This window comes from Siphateles boraxobius, unplaced genomic scaffold, assembly GCF_051911475.1.
Source record: "Siphateles boraxobius isolate OS27281-9 unplaced genomic scaffold, OSU_SipBor_1 13, whole genome shotgun sequence".
NCBI classification, from domain to species: Eukaryota; Metazoa; Chordata; class Actinopteri; order Cypriniformes; family Leuciscidae; genus Siphateles; species Siphateles boraxobius.
Window position 1 is genome coordinate 18,575,183 of NW_027508733.1, and position 23,478 is coordinate 18,598,660.

General features: G+C 37.0%; 1 protein-coding gene across 2 annotated transcripts; it reads right to left on the reverse strand.

Moving 5' to 3' along the window:
- Nucleotides 1–2: 2 nt before the first annotated feature.
- On the reverse strand, nt 3–23,044 carry LOC143735907 (disintegrin and metalloproteinase domain-containing protein 10). Of its 2 annotated transcripts, XM_077226251.1 has the most exons (15): nt 22,898–23,044; nt 21,110–21,257; nt 20,901–21,019; nt 20,447–20,602; nt 13,355–13,434; nt 12,736–12,855; nt 10,774–10,866; nt 9,897–10,065; nt 4,685–4,845; nt 3,636–3,807; nt 3,340–3,484; nt 2,429–2,612; nt 1,729–1,828; nt 1,331–1,551; nt 3–1,200 (listed from the first exon to the last, which is right to left on the reverse strand). In XM_077226251.1, exons 1-15 carry the CDS (start codon nt 22,968–22,970, stop codon nt 1,099–1,101), a joined length of 2,043 nt encoding a protein of 680 aa, XP_077082366.1. In that variant the 5' UTR covers nt 22,971–23,044; the 3' UTR covers nt 3–1,098. The 2 variants fall into 2 exon arrangements, with proteins under 2 accessions (XP_077082366.1, XP_077082368.1); XM_077226253.1 differs by lacking the exon at nt 10,774–10,866 and having other exon boundaries at nt 960–1,200.
- Nucleotides 23,045–23,478: the final 434 nt, after the last annotated feature.

Consider the following 23,478-nt stretch of genomic DNA (forward strand, 5'->3'; position numbering starts at 1 on the left):
ACTGTGTTGAATGCATTTTATTATTGGTAGAAGTTAAATGATTCCTCTTTTGCACTTTATATAGGTAATTGACATTCATAAGCAGGAAAAAAATATTCCAAAAAAGGGCTACTGGAACTGACATTTAATCTGACTACTACATCATACAAACTGCTACAACATTTTATACTTTTTTATGAAAAATAATGTGTTGTGAAATGAACTGTATTGTAAATGTGTCAAAATATATATAATATATATATATATATCTTTGAGCTAAATGTATGTCTTTTTAATTGTCTAAACATTGTCGTGAAATATTTTAAACATTTATTTTGCTTTTTTGCATTTCTTAGAGTACACTATACTCATATCAATAAATTTACTAATTTAATTCTATTGAATATGGTAAAAAAAACATTTAAATTTCCTATTAAATAGTTTAACTTTTTTACCCCATACAAGCTTAAATGTCACTTAGTTCTCTGTGCTTATCATGGTAACCACCCCAAGGACGACACGAAGAGATAAAATCATGAAAGTAAATCAAGCAACTCAAACAAACTGATGTCGTGATATCACTCATCATAGCCAAAAGTTTGTAAAACACTCAATTTTTACCTGGCTGATATTGTTTTGAACCTGTGATTTGCCGGAAGAACCAAATAATATGCAGACAACCAAAAGAAAGCCATTTGCAGGTTAACATCTACAGATTTTGTATTGTAGCATTCTCAAAAACCTGTTTTGTAATCATCTGTTTTCTGTTTCTCAAAATTAGAATGTCATGTTCTAGGATTTCTCTGAAATAAATGTAGGCGACATTGTGTACAAAGTTATTGAGAGCAATGATTTATAGTTAAAAAGCTGGAGAATATTCAATCCTCAAATCAGCAATGGAGTTAAAATAACTTTCTAAAGACCAATGGTGTGTGACACATGGGCGAAGTAAACTCAAATCATGTTTGGACAGATGCTGTGCATGACTCTCAGCTGTGCATCTGGACAGCCTTCAATGATCAGTCAGATGTTTTGAACATTCATAAGTTGCTTCAAAAGCGTTGCTTTCTTGCTTGCTGGGGTTTCTTTCCAGTTGGAAGGCCCCAGATGGAGAGATGTTTACCTGTCATCAATCTCAAGGGGCTGTCCAAAAACACAGATAATCCCAGCCATTACTCCTGAAATAGCGAGAATAGCCAGAAGAATTGCCCACCAATGTGCCTACAAAAGAGAAGAGAGAAGTTTCAAATTGTATAAAGAAAAGTTAAGATAAATGAAGGAAATACAAAAAAACAGCCAATGGAAGATGCTAGCATGTTACATTAGACTGTTTCAAATGCTAACAACAAACCTTCATCCAAGCGGCAAGGTCATCGAACTCATCCAATTTGAGAAAAGAATTTTTGAGCCTTGCAATAGGGCCGTCCGCATCTAGGATTCGGCAGATTTTAAACCTGTCGCAGTAGCCTCTGTTTCCAGAGCAGGGTGATCCAGGAACCAACGCGACACGTTTCCCGCTAAAGTAGTGCAAAAGAACCGAAGAAGTGGTGCTAGCGCAGGTATTAGGTTTATCTACAGAGAGAGAAAAAAGAATAAATGGCAAAGTAGTAAACTAAAAATCGGATACAAGAACATATGTGCTTAATTTACGTTTTTATAAAGCAGTAATGTCAGCACAAACAGCTGTTTATGCATCTAATTTATTTGGAGCAGTAAACACGTTCTGATGTGGCGGAACATTGTGGTTACCTCTCTGCTGGCAGCACATGTGGCACTTCTCCATCTTGTTCTCTCCCGGACAGTCACATTGCACCATGTCGTACAATGCGCAGAGAGACAGGCCACATTCCTGTGACATCAAGCCACAAGACATTGGTTATAAAGAACCTCACAATGTATAATAGGGTAATACACAAAGACAAGTATCCAATTTGTATCACTATGCTCATTAAGCCTAAATAATTCCATGTGTTTAGCTCACAACCACGCAATCTTTTTGGATTTATTTTGTCTTTTCATTCCCTAATCCCTACCCAATCTTCTTCATGCAAACAGATATTATTTATGACAATATGAAGCTTTTATTACTTTGGACCAAGAAAGGGGGTATTTTGTATAACATATTGCACATATCCTCAAGGCTATGCTCTGACATTTGTGGAATATCTCAAACATGTTGTTTTTTGTATTCTGAATAGTTAAAAAAAATGCATGAAAACTGATGTTAACAAACGGAATTCAAATTATATGTGGTTTGAAATTGGATTCAAATCTGGATATGTTTCAGTCTGAATGGTATAACCGGATATCAATGTAAATATGCAGATACACCGTATATGGACTACACTGAATTGAAACAGACACAGATTGAACCCAAATCGGATTAGTACAGAGTGAACACAGCTAAAAGATAAACAAAAATCCATATTGGCCCTGATGTTGGACGTACCCCGTTGAAACAGACACGTGTGCCATCACTGCATATTGTCATGTCAGGCTTGGGGGCAGGTTCTGGACATACAGAAGAGGAACCGGAGCATACACTTTGGTTGCGACACTCAGAGTGTTGTTCACACATCAGCCCAGCTTCCTTGAAGACACAATGGGAACTGCAGCACAGACCCTGGCTAGGACTGAGATAGATAGAACTGTAAGTCAAACATTTACCAAAGATCAAATTCAAGAATGTAGATTTTGTGGACCTGAAAAACTATGATAAGTTCAGGCATTCTTAGAGCCTATCCCAAATGGTGCTGTTGATGTAGCCTTTATTTGTATGTTCCCATGTAATCCACAAGACGCTTCGGAAGGGGTGTCCAACCAAGCTCCGGGATGGACACCTTCCTGAAGTGTTTAGCTCCAACCCTCTACAAGACCTCTCAAGAAGGTAGTCCTCTAAACGCATTATGGCAGGGGTGTCCAACTTAGTTCCTGGAGGCCCACCTTTCTGCAGAGTTTACTCCAACTTGCTCCAACTCACCTGTTTGGAAGTTTTATATAATCTTGAAGATCTTGATTAGCTGGTTCAGCTGTCAAATTGAGATTGGAGCTAAGATTTCCAAAAAAAGGTGGCTACTCCAGGAGCAGGACTGGACACTCCTGGTGTAAAGTCTCCCATTTGTCATTTTATTTAAAAGGGATTTTACTACCACCCCCAGCACTTACTATCACCATTGATACATCCTTTTGGAAAGCCCCCTGTTGCAGTCTTAACAGTCCTCTGCTATCTAATAGCTGATGTGACTTTACACCACCAAGGATGGGGTTGACAGCACTATTTGGGACCTTAGAGTAAAGAAGTTTAATTTGTCCAAAAAGTCCAGAGGTCATCCTCCTGACACAAAATGGACTGATGCAAACCTGCATTGTTTTTCGGGTTTCAGTCGACATTCAACGCCTGAAGGTTCCTTCGAGCTGTAGCAGCATGGATCGCTGTCATTGTGGCCCACGTCGCACTCCTCACCTTTTTCTACAATGCGGTTTCCACAAATGGGCTGCTCACTTACTGACAAGGCAAAACAGGTACATCTCCAGTCAGTTTACCTCACCCCATGGAGATCAGCCCCATTGTAGGTATAATTTAGGACTGAGACAAACTAACATTCATGAATCATTAGCATATCTATCCCATCCAAGAATTTATACAGGGGTCATACCTACAAAGCATCTGTCCTTCTTGATATTCAGAATGTGACTCATGTGCCGCAGGCTGCAAGGGGAGAACTTGTCACTGTTTTCCTCGATCTTGTAGGTGGCTTGAGGGAACATCAAGAACCTTCCTTTGCCACCAGTGATCTCCTGGCCTCCACAGTTAGAATTCTCATCGTGCTGAACCAGATAAATCACAAATTAAAATGTAATTGTTAAAGATGCTCCGGTTGACCGGCCACAAGTGGCTTTTAGTTTTATTTTGGCTGATCTCTATTCTGCACTTACACACAAACTGCATTGCAATCATTTTCCAAAATGTAATTTTTGTGGAAATATAAGAAGTCTCTGCACAGGACATTAACATAGGTCACTTAAGTTGGTCAGTGAAAACTTTGAAAATCTTTTCTTCTTACTTTTGTCAGTTAAATATCTACATTTCCATGGCTATGAAGGAGTTATAAAACTACTTCCAGGTATACAAATTGAGCTTTCATTCACATAAGCTCTGTGGCTCCAGGAATGTAACGAGACAACTGGGCCAAAGGCCATTGGCCCCTTTCCCAGACCTCCCCATAAATCACAGGTGATGTAGATCCTCTGATCTGCTCTGCATCCCAAATTCAGCCTGGAAACAATGAGCTATGCTTGTCAGCCCTCTGCTGTCAAATGTGACTTAATATGCAAAGGGAATATGGACATCCGGAGAAGCGCAGAGCTAATCTGCCAAAGAGTCCAAGGAGGTGTGAAGAACATGGCTGCAACAGGTGGAAAAGATCACTGAAAGGCATTTAGATATGCAACATGGAGATCATGTTCTATAGTGTGACATGCTATGCTAAAGCCTGCAATCTAACAAAAATAAGCTAGCGTTTGGCAACAGCATAGCAGGATACATTTTCAAAACAAGACAAATTAAGCCAATGAAGATTGCAGATTTGATTTGCAAACCCAGTTGCAAACCCTACATTGATTATAACTATTAATTAAACTGACAGAGGTTTGTCGGTGATATCAACCAGCTGGTCGTGACAGCAAAGGCAGACATAGGACTTACAGGGGCTCCAAGACTATGGCCCAACTCATGAGCAAATGTCAGATGCACGTGTTTGGGAGAAAGGTAGTATCCGTAGTTCTGAAGGGTGATTAGACCCGTGTTATGGCTGGAATTGCGACCACCCTTCACGATCATCTCAGAGCAGATTCCTCCCCAGTTATCTGAGAATCAGAGAAAGGACAATCTGAAATGAGATTCCAAACTAAAAACATCAGTCCACAAACATAAAAATGCTAATTTCAGGCACATGTGTTAAATCAAAGTCCAGTCCTGCTCCAGGAGGGCCCACTATTCTATAGAGTTTAGCTTGTGCTTTAGTGCTGCAAACTCTGCATTTACTACTTGTTTCTTGGAAATCGATGTGGCAGTGGGGTTTAGGTTGGCAAAAATATCTTCTGTCATGATTTACATACTGAAAAGAATGAGAAGAACCCGCAAGTAGAGTTGCTTACGTTTCTCATATGAGTTCCCCTGTGTTTCAAGCTTATATAATGCCAACAGACTATTTTACTGCTGATCACAAGCAGCTGGTCTTTTTCGCACAGCCCTAACCAATTACATCATCGCTGACTAAAGTCTGCTGGTGGGTGGTAAGAGAGGTTAGAGTTGTAGTTGGTCAAGATCAGCTGGTCCATCAAAGTCCCAAGTCCTGGATTGTTTTAAACCAGGCTGTGAACTCTTTTGGTCTAGCAAAATCAAAGGTCAAGTTAATGACTTCCTCAGATGTTGTTAGATTTGTGTTTCCCAACCAGGGAGCTGGATTCTTTTTTTTTCTTTCTTTTTTTTCTTCGCTTGTCGGGGGGAATTTACAAGAACCATACATTGTGGCTGGATAAACATAAAACTTATGTGAACTGTGGGTTTATAGAGGTTTTATGGTCATCATCTGTATCTCATGTACGCCACACTTCTCACATGAGGAATAGGTCTTCATTTTTTAAATTGCTAAGTCACTTGTCACTGGTTCTAATTAACAGAAACGCAGAAGTTTTATAATGTTTTAAAATAAAACTTTCAAATGTAAATGTCTAAAAATTCAAAATGACAGCTAAATCACCTGACTGAGAAAGATGTATTTATATATTATAGTTTTATTTATAAATTATTATTATTATTGTATTTCTGGATTATTAAACTTTATATGTTATTACTATAAGAAATAATCTACACATTGAAATTTTCAGGTCTTGCAGACCATGTCTATCCAGCTATAGTGCTATTAGAAGGAGCTATATTCAATTAGGCAATTGAATATAAATAAAGTGCATGGTTGCAGAGCTTAGTCATCCCAACTGACTAGGAACAGGGCCAAATTAAATGAAGGTGAACCGTTTACTCCGGTGAACTCTAGTTCACAGGCATCTTTACAGAACTTTAAGCTCATTTAACAACATGTTAGGTGACCAAGACGGTGTCTCAGGGACATTGCTGCCTTTCACAGTTGCTACTTTCACAGGCTCTTTTTCCACTGGAAGGTTTTTAGGACACAAGGCTGTTGATTGGCACCACAACACAGTCACTTGAGACAAGCCATCATGATCTAGGGTTATACTCTGCGAAAAGTATCCGGGAAAAGTCCAAACCAACCACAAAGAGATGCAGAAGTAATTAACTTGATACCTGAGGCTGAGGACTATGGGAATATTAATATTTTTAGGGTTTATTGTAACAGGCCAATAGAGTGCTGCAGTGATGATGTATTTTTCTAGGCCAAACCGGAAATTAGCATCACCATGGTTCCATCGACAACAACTCAATAGGATTTTTCCATTGGCTTTGGGATAATTGCAGAAAATAAGCTGCAGGCGAAATGCAGTCATCATTACCGGAAGCCCCACGATCTGTAATTCTGCGTGAGTGGCACGCGAGGTGAAAATTTCGGAAATCTTAAAGCCTTATTTGCTGCGTTTATTTAAAGCAGTTTGGAAGTTTTGGAAGTGACCTCTGAGTAAGCATTCATGCATCTCAGCACTATTGACAAAGGACCTACTTTGCCTATGAAATTTTGATGAAGTTTCACTAATGTAACCACACCATTAAACATTTTGATCATATTCGCAAATGAACACAACTTTTATTAAATTTGAAGCCTAAATACAATCGCCAGAAGTAAAAATCTAAACATAGACTATGAATGAACTATAACAGGGCCGCATGACTTCAACATCACCACAAATAAGCTTACGACAACTCTTTCAGTCTTTATTTAAAATAAATTTTCCCTGAAACTTTGAGTTAGAATAGTTTGCAAGAGTGTGATTATAAACACAATGAGGCTGTGGAAGTAAACTAGAGAGTAGATGAGTTTACCCATTTAGATGTTTAATGTCCCCGATAACCTCTATAGTCCCAATTAGCCACTTGTTAGCAACTGCCTTATACAAGACAGGTTAAGGCTTTAAAAACAATCACAAGGAGGTATTACTGATATATTTTATGTTGTAGAATAAAACGTGAAATATCTTGAGTCTGTATTAACCAGACACTTCATTTCAGGAATGTTGCAAAAACCCATATTTAAAAAAATGAATTGACTTCAGGACAAAAATGCTAACTTGTTTCTGGGTGCTCATCCCTGCAGCACTCTATACAACAAACAATATGGGAGGACACATTTAAGATATGGTCCAAGTCATAATGCATTAAGATACTAGAAGAACCACCCATCTATCAAAAACTTCCCAAGCTGTTGAAGTAGAGTAATGCACCTCTGTTGGGCAAGTATGATTGACAGAAAGCAACCCCTGCAGCCTACTCCACCATGGATTAAATTAGTGATAACAAGCCTAGTAAAAACAAGACCAAAAGACTGTTGTAGGACTTGCAGATGTGTTGGTTCAATTTTTCAGATGTTAGCATTAGTATCTATCGAGCACTGGAAAAAGCACTGGAAGTCACATCAAAGTCATCATTGCTGTGAAGTTTGTCCAAAAAAAGCCTGAATTAACAAGTTTATACATGAGGCTCATACCGTATGGATTTGAACGCAACTTGATACTGGATTTGCATGGTGTTTAAATCCTAATATGCGTGTCTAATGAAATCTCCTCACGTGAGGGCTTTGCCATGGAGACAAATGTGGAAAAAGGAATGTGGTTATCCAAGTTTTTTGTGGTGGGGGCAGAGGTCCAGCATGCATAACTCTCTGGTCACATGTCACCATTGCCGTGGATTCACGCCCCCTTTCTCAGCCAATCACAGCGGGCCCTGTGGCATCCCATGGCAAGATTCTAGGACCTCAGCTGGTGGCCTGCACCTCCAACCGCAACAATAATAATCAAAACAATGACTGCTCAGTTTTCTAGCCATATGAGATGCCAGTGACATTCAGATTCAGAAACCAAGTTGAGGACAGTGTACATTTACAAAGCACTACCTCTGTGAAAGCATACACTCTGAGAGATCTGAGAGCCATTGAGAGTCAAAATTTAAGGAATGTGTTGGTATATGAGTGAATACCTTGCTGAAAAGACCAACACTGGACTGGTGGGATGAGTTTGCTCAGTTGGCTTACACCAGACACATTTGTTAGATCTTACTTGAACTGGGACATAACATGGACACAAATTGGTTAACCAAAGTTTAGTTGTAAGGCTGTAAATTTCAGGTTTATCATGTTATGGTAATATTTAAAACTTTTTTGACAAGGGTAAAAAAATTAAAATCCACTTACGTAAATATATAAATAATCATGAAATAAATTTAGTATATTTATATAAGTTAATTTTCAGGAACCATACCTAAAATAAATACTAATAAACAAATGGGAAAATAAATAAATTATACAAAATCAACTTAAATTAAGGGGCGATACACACTAAAAACAAATGGGCAAAATAGAAAAAAGAGGCAATATATAAATAAAAACCAAAAAATGAAAAAAATATTATGAATGTTAAATAAAGAGAGAAAAAAATACTATAAAGCAAAAAATTAAATAAACAAACATATATATATATATATATATATATATATATATATATATATATATATATATATATATATAATGAAATTATGTAAAATTAAGACACAATAAATAAATAAATGAATTATATAGGCCTATACCAGAATCATCTAAATTATTATGAGGCAATAAATAAATAAACTAACACGAAAACCGAAATACAAAATATGTATATCAGGTAGTAAATAAATATGAAAATATATATCATACAGCTTCTGTAATCATTTTGTTTAAACAGGGATACAAGTCCAGTGGAAAAATTAAATGGTGCAATGCATAAAAATTTCATATTATGCAAGTTGTAACTGTTGTCACATAACTATGCTAAGATGTAACTTAACTGGTGCAACTGGCCCCTGGTGTCTCCAGCAGGCTTCTTAACTAACCAGCTTAACCTGCAAGAGTTCCATGGCCAATGCTTGACTGCATGGTTATGCTAGTTCAACAGCTAGACCATTATAAACTATAGAAATTAATGCTGTTCTTTTATGAATTAATTGAACATTGAAGATAGGAGATGTCCCATTTTTGACATTCAGGATCTTGATAATGTCTAGATTAAAGGGAGCGACAGATGAGGTAATGTCCTGTCATGTAGAGGAAGTTGCTAATGAGAAATGCAGCATTCATTGTGTAGCAGAATGTTAATTACAAGGTCAGTTTAGCGGTGCTACAAACAATGAATCAACAGTTGTTGCTTTGGTTAAAAGGGATTCAAATGATATACCTTATGTCTGCTTGTACAATTAAGTAGACAACTGTATGCTGGTCTACTCATTCAATTGTGTCTGCTTGTACAATTACGAATCACTGAAAACAAATAGTTGACCGGGGAGCTTTGAAGTAAATCTGTCAACCTGTTTCTTATAAAATTCTCAAAACTGCACATGCAATTACTCAAAAACACACAGGAAGCTTGTTCCTCTGAATTTTACATGCGAGTACAGTCCTAGGCATTTCCTAGAAGTACTTCCCAAAGACCACCACTCCACACCCAGACCCCCACCATCCGCACTGTCTGCAATTTTTCAATAGGGTGTCTAGGGTTTGAGTGATGTTATCAGATAACTTCACATCAATATCATGTCGCGTCAAGGACAACTGTGGATAGAGGTCACATACCAAAGCCCTATATGCAATACAAGCCCAGATGGCCACCATTGAGTATAATAATATTCTTCCACGTGGGCGTCAATGTGGCGGCTTGTGTTCCCGATCCCGTCTAAAGCGGATGGGCTGAAATATTACCTGCTTTTCCCTCCCAGGCCAGGCCAAGAACCCCGCTGAAGTCTCTGTCAGTCAAGAGATAAGAAAGACAGTAGTCGCTCCAGTCCATCTCGGAAAACACAGTCAACAGCTTCTCAGATCCAATGTGAGTCTTGTCCAAAGGACTGCTGGGATCTTCCTCTGTGATCACCTGAAATTATCACCAGTTTTGTGTCAATCCAGACCACTGTTGCCAACTATTATCAATGGAAAGTAGCTAAAGCCTGCTTGGAAAGTTGCTAGATGACGCTATAAACCTTAGTCAGGTAAGACGCCATATTGAATTTAAAGCAAATGAAAACGAGGCTGTGAGGGAGACTTAGAGTCAACAGTCACGCGGTGACTACAATTTCACGCACTGTATAGAGGTCCTAGAGTTGTGTACTAAACGTTTTTGTCTTTTAGAACGACATTTTGTCAGCTGTTAAACAAAAGTACAATCCACAAAAAACACTGTATTCTGTCCTTCACAGCCTCGTTTTCAATCCTGTCAAAAATTAAATATGGTGCCACCCTGACTAAGCCAATTAGTATATTTGTGACATCATTGCATCATATTTGCATTCTGCCTAATGTCAGCACTTTACATCTGCATTCTCTCCTAATCCATGTTCACATACTGTACTTTTATATTACATATATCCAAAGCAGTGTCATTTACATATTTTTGTCAGACAATGGAACGAGTTTGACAAAATTAACAGCAGTACAAACAGTCCCTAGATTTGTCGTCAAGTCTGGCAACACTGATCCAGACTTTAAATCTTTGACATAGATGAAGAATAAAGTCATGAGGACAGTGAAAAGAAAACTTCATGACTGAAATGATATGTGAAAATGGGCAAAACAAGGACCTTACAGTGAGGAATTTCACTTTGAAGTTGACCAGCTCTATGCCATCAAAGTCGGCTTTGTCATAAATGTCGTTTACTGCTTTCATGTAGGAGGCGACCTGGAAAACATATTGTTGCATTAAGCTTATGATTAACACAATTTCATCATCTACTCCTGACACCTCATTAAGACAGAAATAGCGACAGAGCAGTAAATAGAACGACAGACAGATTCATTTTGCCACAGTAATCTTATCAAATTGTTTGATCAATTGAGACACTGTTCTTAAAAGCTTTGGTTGCAACAGTGAATTCTCCAGACAGTCTCTTGCCCCAGTCACTGTCAGTGGAATGAGGCACATTTCACCTCTGAGGGAATGAAACCACTCTGGGGTAAAGAGTCTGGTGAGGAATATGAGTGACAATCTGGCCGCTGTTCCTTACAATGAGCAGGCCAAAACCAACGTATTAGCACACAGCACTGGGTGAATACAGTAATGTGGAAGAACACAAAAAATTTATAATAATCACAACTCAAGATATTACAGTTTATATAAATACATTATACACACACACACACACACACACACACACACACACACACACACACACACACACACACACACTTCCTTATATTTATCTAAAATTATATATAAAAATATTATATTAATACATATCTTTATTAATTTCATTTAAATTGTGGGATTAAATTATATATACTACCATTCAAAAGTTTCGGGGTCATTTATTAATTTAAAGGGAATAATAGTTTTAATCAGCAACAATGCATTCAATTGAACAAAACTAATTTATGTAATTGTTAAAAGTATTTCTATTTCAAATAAATGCTGTTCTTTTGAACATTCTATTCATCAAAGAATCCTGGAAAAAATGTATGACAGTTCCCACAAAAATATTAAGCCACACAAATGTTTCCAACATTGGTAATAATAATAAATGTTTCTTGAGCAGCAAATCAGCATATGAGAATGATTTCTGAAGGATCATGCGACAGTGAAGACTTGAGTAATGATACTGAAAATTCAGCTTTTCCATCACATAAAAATATTAAATGTTAAAATAATATAAAATAAAAAATAGCTATTTAAATTGTAATAATATTTCACTGTTTTTTTACTTTATTTTGATAAAACAAATGCAGCCTTGGTGAGCATAAGAAACTTCTTTCAAAAACATTTTTAAAATCTTACCAATCCCAAACTTTTGAACGGTAGTGTATTTTATTTTTGTACTAATTTAGTACTAATCATTCTTGCTGGGCACAAACATATGGAGCAAAACCCAAAAGACATACAACAGTTTTGAACAGCTCACAAACCAGCAAAATAAAAAAAAGAAAATTAAAATAATTAAAACATAAAGAGGCATTATCATTTAAAGGGTGTTTTTAAGTTATTCTTTTGGCAGAAACATTGCTTTTCAGGAATATTGTACATGCAGTGATTTTGTAAAACAATAAAAATCACCAGCTGCGGACAGTAAAACAAAAACATTGCGTAACCTTCAAAAATAAAATGCAGACAATGGGAACTACCCCCAAAGTAAAAGCTCAGTGACCTCAGGCATAAAGCAGGCGTCCCAGGCCCCAGAACACACCAATCTGGAAAACTCGTCAGATAAAAGATAACAAATGGTTACTTTAACTTGTGGAAATCCTGTCTTTTATCTTCAGCATACAAACGTTACATAACATTAAGTTCCACCAATGCCAATCAAGACCTTTGTTTTTCACAGCAGCCATAGTAAAGAACTTGGCTTTGGTCCATTGGTGACACACAACCCCACAATTTCGCAGAAGTCTCCAATGGGATTGAGGAAAGGAACATGCTGTGAATCCCACTTCGGGGATATTGGGTACCGAAGGGGGGAAAAAACTTTAGAGTCAACAGGAAAAATATTGTGCTTATCACCCTGTAGACTTTAAATCAAAGTTTAAATCAAATCTTTTGAGCACTATGGGAACTCACCTGAGACACAACAGCTTCAACACTTCCAAAGCGTTTGTAGAAGCGGTAGTCTGCATGGAGGTGCAGAAGACAGCTGGTTTTGGACTGGTCGACCTTTCGCTTTGACCTGGAGAACGGTACCTGTTGTGGGTCACAAGATGGAGAACTTTAAAAAGGCGTGAAGGAACAATGTAAGGAGAAGGTTCACATCTGTTTTTTCAATCCTGCCACCGAACAACTGGAAATTTTGTGTTGTAGTAAATATGAGCTTAAAATATAACAGAAGCATGTTATCTGATTTAAAAACACGGCAGGTTGTCCTTGCACCCATTTTGGGTAAATGAACACATGGCTTTAACCCAATCAGGACCTTCAAACAATAGATAGATCGGACGGATAGTACTCATTCCCAAGCAGTAGCTTGGGTCGCTTCTTAAAAACAGGACATCGTGGTAGGGCGAAACAATCATTGAATGAAATTACGAACCGTTGATGTAATGTCAGCCGATTTCAGAAAGCTCTGAACATCTGATTTCTGATTTATTTTCTAGACTTGGTGGACCTCTTAAAGAAATTATTTCATAATGTAAGGACACACTCTATGGGGCTGAACTGAAAATAAGGTGAGGTCATGTCTGACCTCTTGGTGGTTTTGGACAAGATGCTGCAGCCGCTCGGCACCACAGAAGCCAACATGACCGCCTCTCAAGGGAGTGCTGTCTGTGGGGGGAAAAAAAATCACATTAAAGGGTTGCGATATGGGAGTCGACTACTAAGGCGATGGGGAACAAGGGATAAAAATCCTGTTAAAGTTAAAATTAACTTTTTTATTACTAAAACTATTAAGAATCGTTTTCATTAAATGAAATAAAGCTGAAATGAGATAAAACATATAGAAGAAAAACTTAAAATTAAAAAACCTAAATTAAAATTAAAAATGTTTATTTGGCAGCTAACTGAAATAAGTTGACATACTAATAACTACAATTACTAAAAATAAAATAAATTAAAGCTACATAGAAATATTTTTTTTTAAATGACAAAAGCACAATTACTGAAAGTTAAATTAAAATTAAATAGAAAACTGAAAATATAATAATAAAAGCTGATTCAAAATATTAAATACTGTAATAGTATATAAATAATACTAAAATAACACTGTAAATGTAGAATGTTGATTTGATAAGAAAAAGGAAGGCGTTCAGATTAGTTTTAAGTAACTCTTTGGTTTTAAGTGACGATGGTTTCTGGCACCATCCTAATTTTCTTTAAATTAGATTCTTCTCAGATAGAAAAACAAAACAAGCTTTTTTTTTAATTTAAATTATCATACATTTTAAAAATTCATTAACGATGCCCAATATACTTCTTATTGGTGTCCAGTGAAATCCTGGACTAGATGATGCACAGACAATCTTACAAAGATTGCAAAAATCTTGGACCCGCTTGTACTGCTTTGAAATTATGAATGCATTGCAAAACCGAGGTGCTTGCTCAAGAGAGACTTAAGCGATTGTATCTTTTCTGACCCCTGTCGAAAACTCTCATTGTGACATAATTACTAACTGTACTAAACTTTGGTAGATGTACCACCAACTTACGACTAATGAAGGAAAAAGTTTTAATAAAAAGTCCAACCTTTTATGTTATTTATATGTTTTATCACAGTCTGAATTTAAAAGGAAGAACAAGATTTGTACATTTCCTGGAGAAAACATGAGTGGGGCTGGCTGGACCAAGCAAAAGTTTTGTGGCTGGTTGCCAGGGTATTGCTAAGGGGTTTTGGAGGTTTAACGCATTGCTGAGGGTGATTTATAGGTTTGTTATTGGGCCAACTCAAAATTGCTCAGCCCCAAATATAGCCTACAGTAAGTCAATTGTTTTATTCACCCATTTTATCATCTGCTAGACAGAGAAAGTCTGAATGCTTAGAAACATAAAAGCAAATGCGTGTACACTATGGGTTATTTAGTACATTAAGTCCCTTTCACACGAAGGATAATAACTATAACGTTTTAATAATAGCTTTAATTCTGTGAGAATAGTGGAGTCCAGATACCAACTATAATGATCAGGACACAGAGGAACGATATCATTGGAATCACTTTCACAGTATTTTTTTTCCCAGCTAAAACATTGACAGCAAATCAGAATCCACTTGCTTTAAAGAGCTCTAGCATTTAAAGCAGACGACATAACTGCAGCGCATGCTTATAATGAACAGAATTAAAAACATTTCACCTTCATAGACTCCTACAAAAGCCACAGTGCTCCTAAAGTCTTTCAAGAAAAGAAACACCTTGATAATGCTGTTATATTATTCTTCTTAAAGAAGAACTTGAAAACATTCACATGGAAACTTCAATCAACTACAAAGAATAGCAAGGCAATGTTTGGTCTTATGCTGCACTGATTGTTTGTGATAGCAGTGCATCATGACCCCAACCAGACATAACAATAGTGGTATGACCTTAAAACTCAAGGTAAAAGACTTTCAAAAACAAGGTTTTACATTATGAATTCACATTCAGGACGGTCCTTAGAATAACACAAATCAGATTAAACATTAATTTGAAAATAAGTTGAAGGGAAATAAAAAAGCTCATGCAAAGTCAGGTGGTTGACATCCACAACAGCCTGGTTAAGTTTTACCTACACTGTAAAATGACTGGGAGTTTAGCTAGGAGTAAATGTCAGGAAGTTCCTTGACTTCAACTAGTGAAGCAACATGATTGGATCACACCATCCTGGTGTGCAAGAATCAACCAATAAGAATTCTTTCATGTAAATGAAGTGGACAACAAGGTCCCACCGCTGATCGAAGATCATGCTTTAGAACATTACATATACATTTATTTACTTAGCAGATGCTTTTAACCAAAGCGACTTACAAATGGGAACAATAGAAGCAGTTAAACTAACAGTAGGACAACAATATGCAAGTGCTATGACCCTTCTCAGTTTAATCTAACACAGTAGATGCAATTATTATTATTTTTAATATAAATAGAATAGAAGAGAAAGGATTAGTATTACTGGATCAAGTGCTGCCGAAAATGATGCGTCATTTTCAAGCCGTTTCTTGAAAATGGCAACGGACTCTGGTAGAGTTAGGCAGATCATTCCACCAGCAGGGAACGGTCATAGTAAAGGTCGGAGAAAGAGATTTTGTGCCTCTTTGAGATGGCACCACAAGATGACGTTCGCTTGCAGAGTGCAAGTTTGGCACATAAGTCTGAAGTAATGACTTTAGGTAAAAGGGAGCAGAGCCACAATTTTGTGAGGAGAGGAGTGACGTGTGCTCTCTTCGACTCATTAAAGACCACTCTGCAGCATTTTGGATCAGTTGCAGAGGTTTGACAGTGCAAGCTGGAAGACCAGCAAGGAGAGCATTACAATAGTCCAGTCTGGATAGAACAACATGATCATAGTTTCTATAAACATTAAGGCTAGTAGAGTCGTTCCTGGATCATTGAGTTTGAGTAGAGAGAAATGGAGCATGTGAGAAGGAAGGGCAAATGTCGGACATTGACCCATTGATGGAATTACTTCCAGACTTTGGCTTCATCCTGCGTGCCTCTCTTTCAAGTTGTGCATGTGGAGATCAGGGGAGAAAGGTTTAAGGAGATGTTTGAGGAAAATATGCCTGAATTTATTGAAAAACAATCCACACCAGAGGGGAGCGGAAATAATAATGAATGTTTATCCGAGAACACTTGCAGAATCTAATCTGGAGACTACTTTTTTTCTTCTTCTTTTTACGTCATTTCAATTCATTAGTATGCAAGTTCCCTGGGAATCAAACATTGGTGTTGCTAAAATTACGATTTTAAAGACGTTTTATTTTTTCGTAAAGCTGCTATGTGTGTTGTGAAAAGCGCTATACAAACAAGTTTGACTTGACTTAAGATGGGACAATAAATTGATAATGAAATTCAACTGGGAAACCATCCTAATTCTGTGTTTATATCTATGTTTCTCATGCATTGCTACTGATTGGTTGTTTTCTTTATTCAGCCAGCTGCAGTGAAACCTAATCAAAACTGCTCCTCTTCCTGTTAGTTTTAACTTCCAGATGGCAGACAAACCACGGCATTGTCCAAAAATGAGATGAATCGGTATATAAATAACAGATCTGTACAATCAGCTTCAGTCATCAAGTAACTCAAACAGGAAATCCGTCTCTTAAAATTGCTGCAAATTACAGTGCAAATTAGTACACGGTTTAAAATAAAAGGTCACATGATTTTCACTTTTTGCAATGGATTATATAATATTTCTAGCACATTCTTTTACTGGTATTTTACAGTTAGTTTTGTTTTGTTCGATTTTCACATTAATTATATGCATTCAAAGACATTTACTAAACAAATATTACTACGAATGGGATAAAGTGGCATGCCTTAATGCCTTAACTCAAATGACTTGCCTTAAAAGAACATTGATGTAATAGATTTTTTTGCTGTTTTGTAAAACAGTATTTTATAGTAAAAATGATTCAATTTTTAATACAGTTAAATGCAAATAAAAAATGTAATGGTAAATTACAGCTTTTTTACTGTAGCATCATTTTAAACATTTTTGTTAAAATGACAAACATTATTTACTGCAACAGTGATTCACCATATGCTAATTCTGTTCATATTTCTCACATATTATGACGTTCCTAGCATACTATAGTTGCACTTGGTGCACCTTTAAAAACATATCCAAAGCTTTAAATATATGAATAAACTGCCCCTGGACCCATGGGAAACCTTGAAACTTTGTAACCTTGAAACCACATGGGAATGGTGTGACTTCAACCACGAGATCACATGACCACAAATATCCACAGACTATACCTACACGTCTCTCTGCCAATGTTTACCTCCATGCTATACAAAGACAGGAACACATGATCCAACCCCCCCCCCCCCCCCTCCTTTTTTTCTTTTTCTTTTTCTTTCTTTCTTTCTTTTTTTCCACCCCAGCGAAGGAAGTACACAAACACAAATGGAAATCCCAGAAATTACATCAAAAACACTACAGGGTAGAAAAGTCTGGGACCACTAATGAAAATGCACCTATTTTGCCTCTCCTGTATAAATTTATATTGAGCATCTTGAATTTCATCTGAAGCAAATCTGACCTTTTATACAAAAGTCCATTTATCATGGTAGTTTCAGGTATAAACATAGGCCTACTCACTTGTGAGATTTACAATATTTATAATTTAACAATAAATAAAATGTGCAACACATCCAGCTCCTATGCCTGCAAAACTTATATTATAAGGGCACTGAACTGCAGTAAAATACCCCATGCAGTTCTAATTCATACAAATTCATATAAATCAGCTTATGCCCCATTGATGATTAGGTTTAGGGGTGGACCTTCATGCCTCCTTATTCCCCTAAAAACTGCAGGTTTCCACACAAATCGCATAATACAAATTCATACGAAATCGCCACTTCATCAGATCGAGTTGGAAACGTTTTATTATATTGACTTGTTCCAGTGTTGGGGAGTAACGGAATACATGTACCGGCGTTACGTATTCAGAATACAAATTACGAATAACTTTATTCCGTTACAGTTACAATTTAAATAGTTGCTATTTAGAATACAGTTACATTGTTGAAATCAATGGATTACATGACGATACTTTTCTGTTTCGTGAGTTTATTGACTCTCTAAATAAATTAAGGCAACTCCATGCATTTCCCAGAAGCCCCAATAGGAAAACAAAAAAATGCGCGGTTTGCGTGATCAGTCACAATGGAGTCGGAAGAGGAGCAGCGGGAGCTAGATGTAGAAATGGAGCCGGAACAACAGAGCCAGGGCAAGAATGCGTTTCTATCGTGGAAATTCAAACAGCATTTCACATTAAAGAAAGAGAAGGGAGAACAAATATAACTGTGCAGTGCAACCTCTGCTTGCAAGCAACCATCCTCCTTTCAGCGTCCAAAGACTCCACCTCCAACCTGAAGAAGCATTTTAAAGTTTTTTTTTTTTTTTTTAATTAGCCAGGGGTAGTCGTCTGCTGTAGTTTTACTGGTCACCTTGCTATTTTATAGTTGTATCAGGTAGGCTACTAGCTACAGGGCTGTAACAATATGCGATATGAAACCGAAATCGCGACACTCAGATCCACGAACCTGTGTCGCGTGTGAGAAGGCAGAATCGCCATACACCCCTTCCAACTCCCAGAGTTATCCTTCCCGTCCAGATCCAATGCTACCACATCTTTAAATTACTATTAGTATTATTTGAAGTTAAGATAATAAAATACGTAGACATACACCACAAAACTAGTTGCGGAATAATTATTTAAAATTTAGCAATTGCGTTAAGGACATGCATTTTCTGAGAATGTATATTTCAAGTTTTGACTGCAAATGTCATTTAATACCAATATATCGAAACGTCTGTTTGTATATCCATACTCCCTTAATAAAGGAGTCCAGACATTAGAAAAATATCTGTCTACACATGCGTTTTATATTTAATATGAGGGAAATAAACATGCGTGACACAAAAAAATATTTAACTTTTAGGCCAAATATTTTTTTGTAGCCTACTTCTATGAATTAGGCTACACGGCGCAAACCAAAAGTAATACCCACCGGATGAAGAAGGGTTGGCTCTCCACAGAACACAAAATATTCATTTTATTTTATTTTTCTTGTTCGCATTTATGAGGAAAAAACAATGTTACGGACGTGACCACTCTGAAAGCGGCACTAAAAGACTGCTTTAAAACTTTCACAGTGACATCAAACAGATGCACAAAGCCTTTCTTTAAAGTGAATTTCGATTTGTATTAATTGTATCTTAATTTTAATCAATGTTTCATCAATTGGCTGGAATTAATAAATAAGAAGTAAATATAGCAGACAATAGATATCACGGCATGGAGGCGCTGGTGCGTGAACTGGGGCTCATCTCATAAATGAACCGAAACTTAGCGTTTAAGGTAGGCTAGCCTACTTGCCTCACAGACATGTGTACTTTTAAACAGAACAATTCAAAACGAAAGAAAACAGACTGTTCTCTGTTTATGTAATCCGTATGAAATGTGCATTTCTCTCCGGCGCGTTCACTAGAGTGCTGCGAAGATCGCGAGTCATCGTCAACTTCATCTTTGCAGCTGACACTAACATATTCAGTCATTACTTTTGCCGGTTCTTTGTGACAGCTTTTAGGTGCTTTATTGGCAGCGCCCCCCTTACATGTTACATGAACGCGTGCGTCACCACCGCATCACCGCACCGGTGACCGCAACATACACTTATAGTCTTTGTTCTTCTATAGCAAATTATGGGAAGACATGGGCCTAACACATTCAGCCAGTTGGAACAGAAAAACACACCAGAATAGGCCTGTTTAGTAAGCAGGATTTGATGGCCGCATTCCTACACTTTTAAAATGCAATTCAATGTGGAAGTAATCCAAGTATTCAGAATACGTTACTCAGATTGAGTAACGTAACGGAATACGTTACAAATTACATTTTTGGGCATGTATTCTGTATTCTGTAACGAAATAAGTTTTGAAAGTATCCTTCCCAACACTGACCAGTTCTAATTTAACCTGTATATTAATCTTGTTTAATGGCTTGCTAGTCTATTAGAAAAAGACAAGTAATACTGATCAATACAACGGTGAACACACAAGAAAGGACATGAGAAAGTTTTGTTGGGACTAAATCACAGCTTAAACGTAAGAAATACGTTTTATAATCACTTACCCACATCATCCTCATGATAAATAATGGAATGGTGGTCAGAGTTGGAGGTGTTGTATCGGTCAGTTGGCTCCACGTAGAACGTCCCATTGGCTGTTGTGATAGAGCCTTCAAACTGACCCTCAACAACAGAACCTTGACATGAGGATCCACTGTCATCTATGAGAGACACATTTTATCTTACACTGTAAAAAGTGATCAGTTTACATAAGTGAGGAAACCCGTTGCCTTAAAATTATGAATAAACTTCATGTGTAATTGAAAAATTAAGTTATGTGGATTGTCAAGTTAACATAACTTAATTTTTCAATTATGCATGAAGTTTATTACTTAATCATTTTAAGGCAACAGGTTTCCACACTTTTTTTTAAGTTGAGTCAAGTTGATCACTTTTTACAGTTTATTAACATTAATTATAGATAACAAACTGTGCGGCTGCCAAAACAAGAAGTCCTACCTTCTAGTACTCCTGAATATATGTGAGAGAGATCCACCATCTGAGTTTCATCTTCTGACTGGACCTTAAAATCTTCAGTGAAGCTATTTACATCTGGCTTGAGACGCAGGTGGAATGCCCTTCAAGAAATCAGTTCTTAGTAAAAGTTTGTAAATGGATAATAACGTATGGTGGGATAATGAAGACGTGTGGACATCATAGGTAGCTACCTTTGAAAGGCGTTGAAGTCTAGATGAAGCTCTTGATTGTTCAAATGTGTCTCTCGTCTGATGCGCTGGTGTTGTTGTTTTAAGAGCTCTCGGTCATAAGACATGCCTTCATAGTGTTTTATGTACTTGCTAATGTCTTGTAAAGCTTCTGAAATATTTGGAACAAAATATAGAGTTAAATTCGATTCCAAATTATGTCACCACAAATTCTCTCGATTAGACCGGCGTGACACGGCGTCTCTCGCTGCTTTTTCACCGTCTCACGCATTTTCTTGCGCACGACATTTTAATTGAACATTTTCCATTTACAAACTCAAGAAACAACAACTCAATAAAAAAAAAAACAAAAAAAAAAACATAAATGCACACAATTGTATATTTAGTCATTTATTCACATAGCCTACGCTACATTACAACGTTAGCTAGACTCAAGTAGCTAAAATGAATCGGCTTATAAAATAAACAATAAAAAAATCCAACACTAAGGGAGGCTGAACTAATACAACACAAGCTTTAAAATAATAAATACTGTATACTTAAATGTCAAGTTAAAAGTTGTGTGACTGCTCCTCGATGTCAAAACAGTGGGCCAATCAGAAGAAACTGGGGTATCACAGGCACATTGATTGCGTCCGAAATTTTATTTTGATTAGTATTATTTCACGACCGCTAAAAAAGTATGTTACAGTATTAGTATCTGGACACGCCTACAATCGCCATTTTATCATTATCATGTGACCTACTAGTCAGTTGTGTCGCTTCACTGCCATTTATAAATCCTCTCCAGTTACCTCATAGGACAGTAAAGTATCCATCGTATGCACACTTCAGAATCTCGCTGAAGAAAGTATGTTATCAAGGTACTTTTTGCCTACTCTTTTAAGAGGACTGCGAATTCGGACATAATTATTTACTATTATTCGCTTACTATATAGAAGGGAAATATGTGAGTTTTTAGTTAAGAGGACTGCGAATTCGGACATAATTATTTACTATTATTCGCTTAATATATAGAAGGGAAGTATGTGATTTTGGATGCAGCCCTAGCCTAAAGTGGATTTGCTGGTCTGTTGACTGGTTTTACAGAGGTTTGGGGAACTTTTCGGCTGGTCAAGCTGGGAGAACATGCTCGCCCCCAGCTAAACACCTGGAGCAGCCTGGGAGACCAGCGAAACAGCTTAGGCTTGTTCAAGCATGTTTTATTTTTTTTTATTTTTTAACAATTGTCAGTTGTAACGTTTTTTTTCTGAGCACATTGCATTAGACACCCCTGTTCTGTGGTGCACTTTTGTTACATTTTAAACGCAAGAAGTCATTCTGTTTAAACAGCTAATACTCACATAATGCTAGTGTTTTGAGTGGCTCAAATTAAAAGAACCCAAATGTCTTGATAATAATCTTTGGACACAAATATTTTATTTTGTCCATTTTATCGTCTATCAAATGAAAATCATATGGCTTTAATAAAAATAAAAAAAAAGTAATAGCATACCTCACCACCACAAGCCGTAGCACAAACGGGGCAGGTCAAGTTACTTGCCAAAGTGTAATACTTTGGGGTTTGTCCAAATAACTAACCCTATATGAACAACAATAGTGTTCATAGTGTTCAAAAGATCTCTATGACTAAAAGTGTCCTATATCCGAATCTTATTTTGATGCAGGCAAGTTGAGGCAAACTACAATGAAAGAGGCCAAAAAAATTCAGTAATCTAGACAAATGTCCTTATATTGATCTCAGATAAGCCCACCACCTGCTGCAAGACAAAGCATAAAGAGATTTCTTACCTGTAAAATGTCCTCTACATAAAATATAAATCAGCAGATAAATCTTGAAAGCACTCAAAAGTTTGGCTACCATGTCTTCTTATCTCACTAGGTGCTTGAAACCTATTCCGAGAGGAATGTTTCTGGCTACACAAGTCTGAACTACACTAACTAGGCATATACAGACTTGTTGATCTGTTTTGAAGGAGGACCACAATTTATTCATTTTCTAAAATATAACAGGAATTTTTAATGCGGTTTGCTTAGGGGAAACAATGACATGTTGGGTCCCCCGTATCCATGTTCTTCCAAGGCTTTAAAAAGGATTTTTCTTTTGGGAAACTTCCAGAAATCTCATTGTATAGTTGACTGCGGGGGAGAACAGAAATTCTCATGGGTGTGTGGTACAGTAATTGAAATTCCAGCTCTGCTCAGGTTTTGTTCCAAATGGCTTGGTCCACAAGAGAACATGTGCCAGTTCAAACAGCAAAACATTGCTCAGACCTGAAGCAATGGACAATATCGCCGAGTGAGGACAACCAGCAGTTCTAGGATATCGGTCTTGTAGACAGCATACATTTATCGAGAATTTATTGGCACAT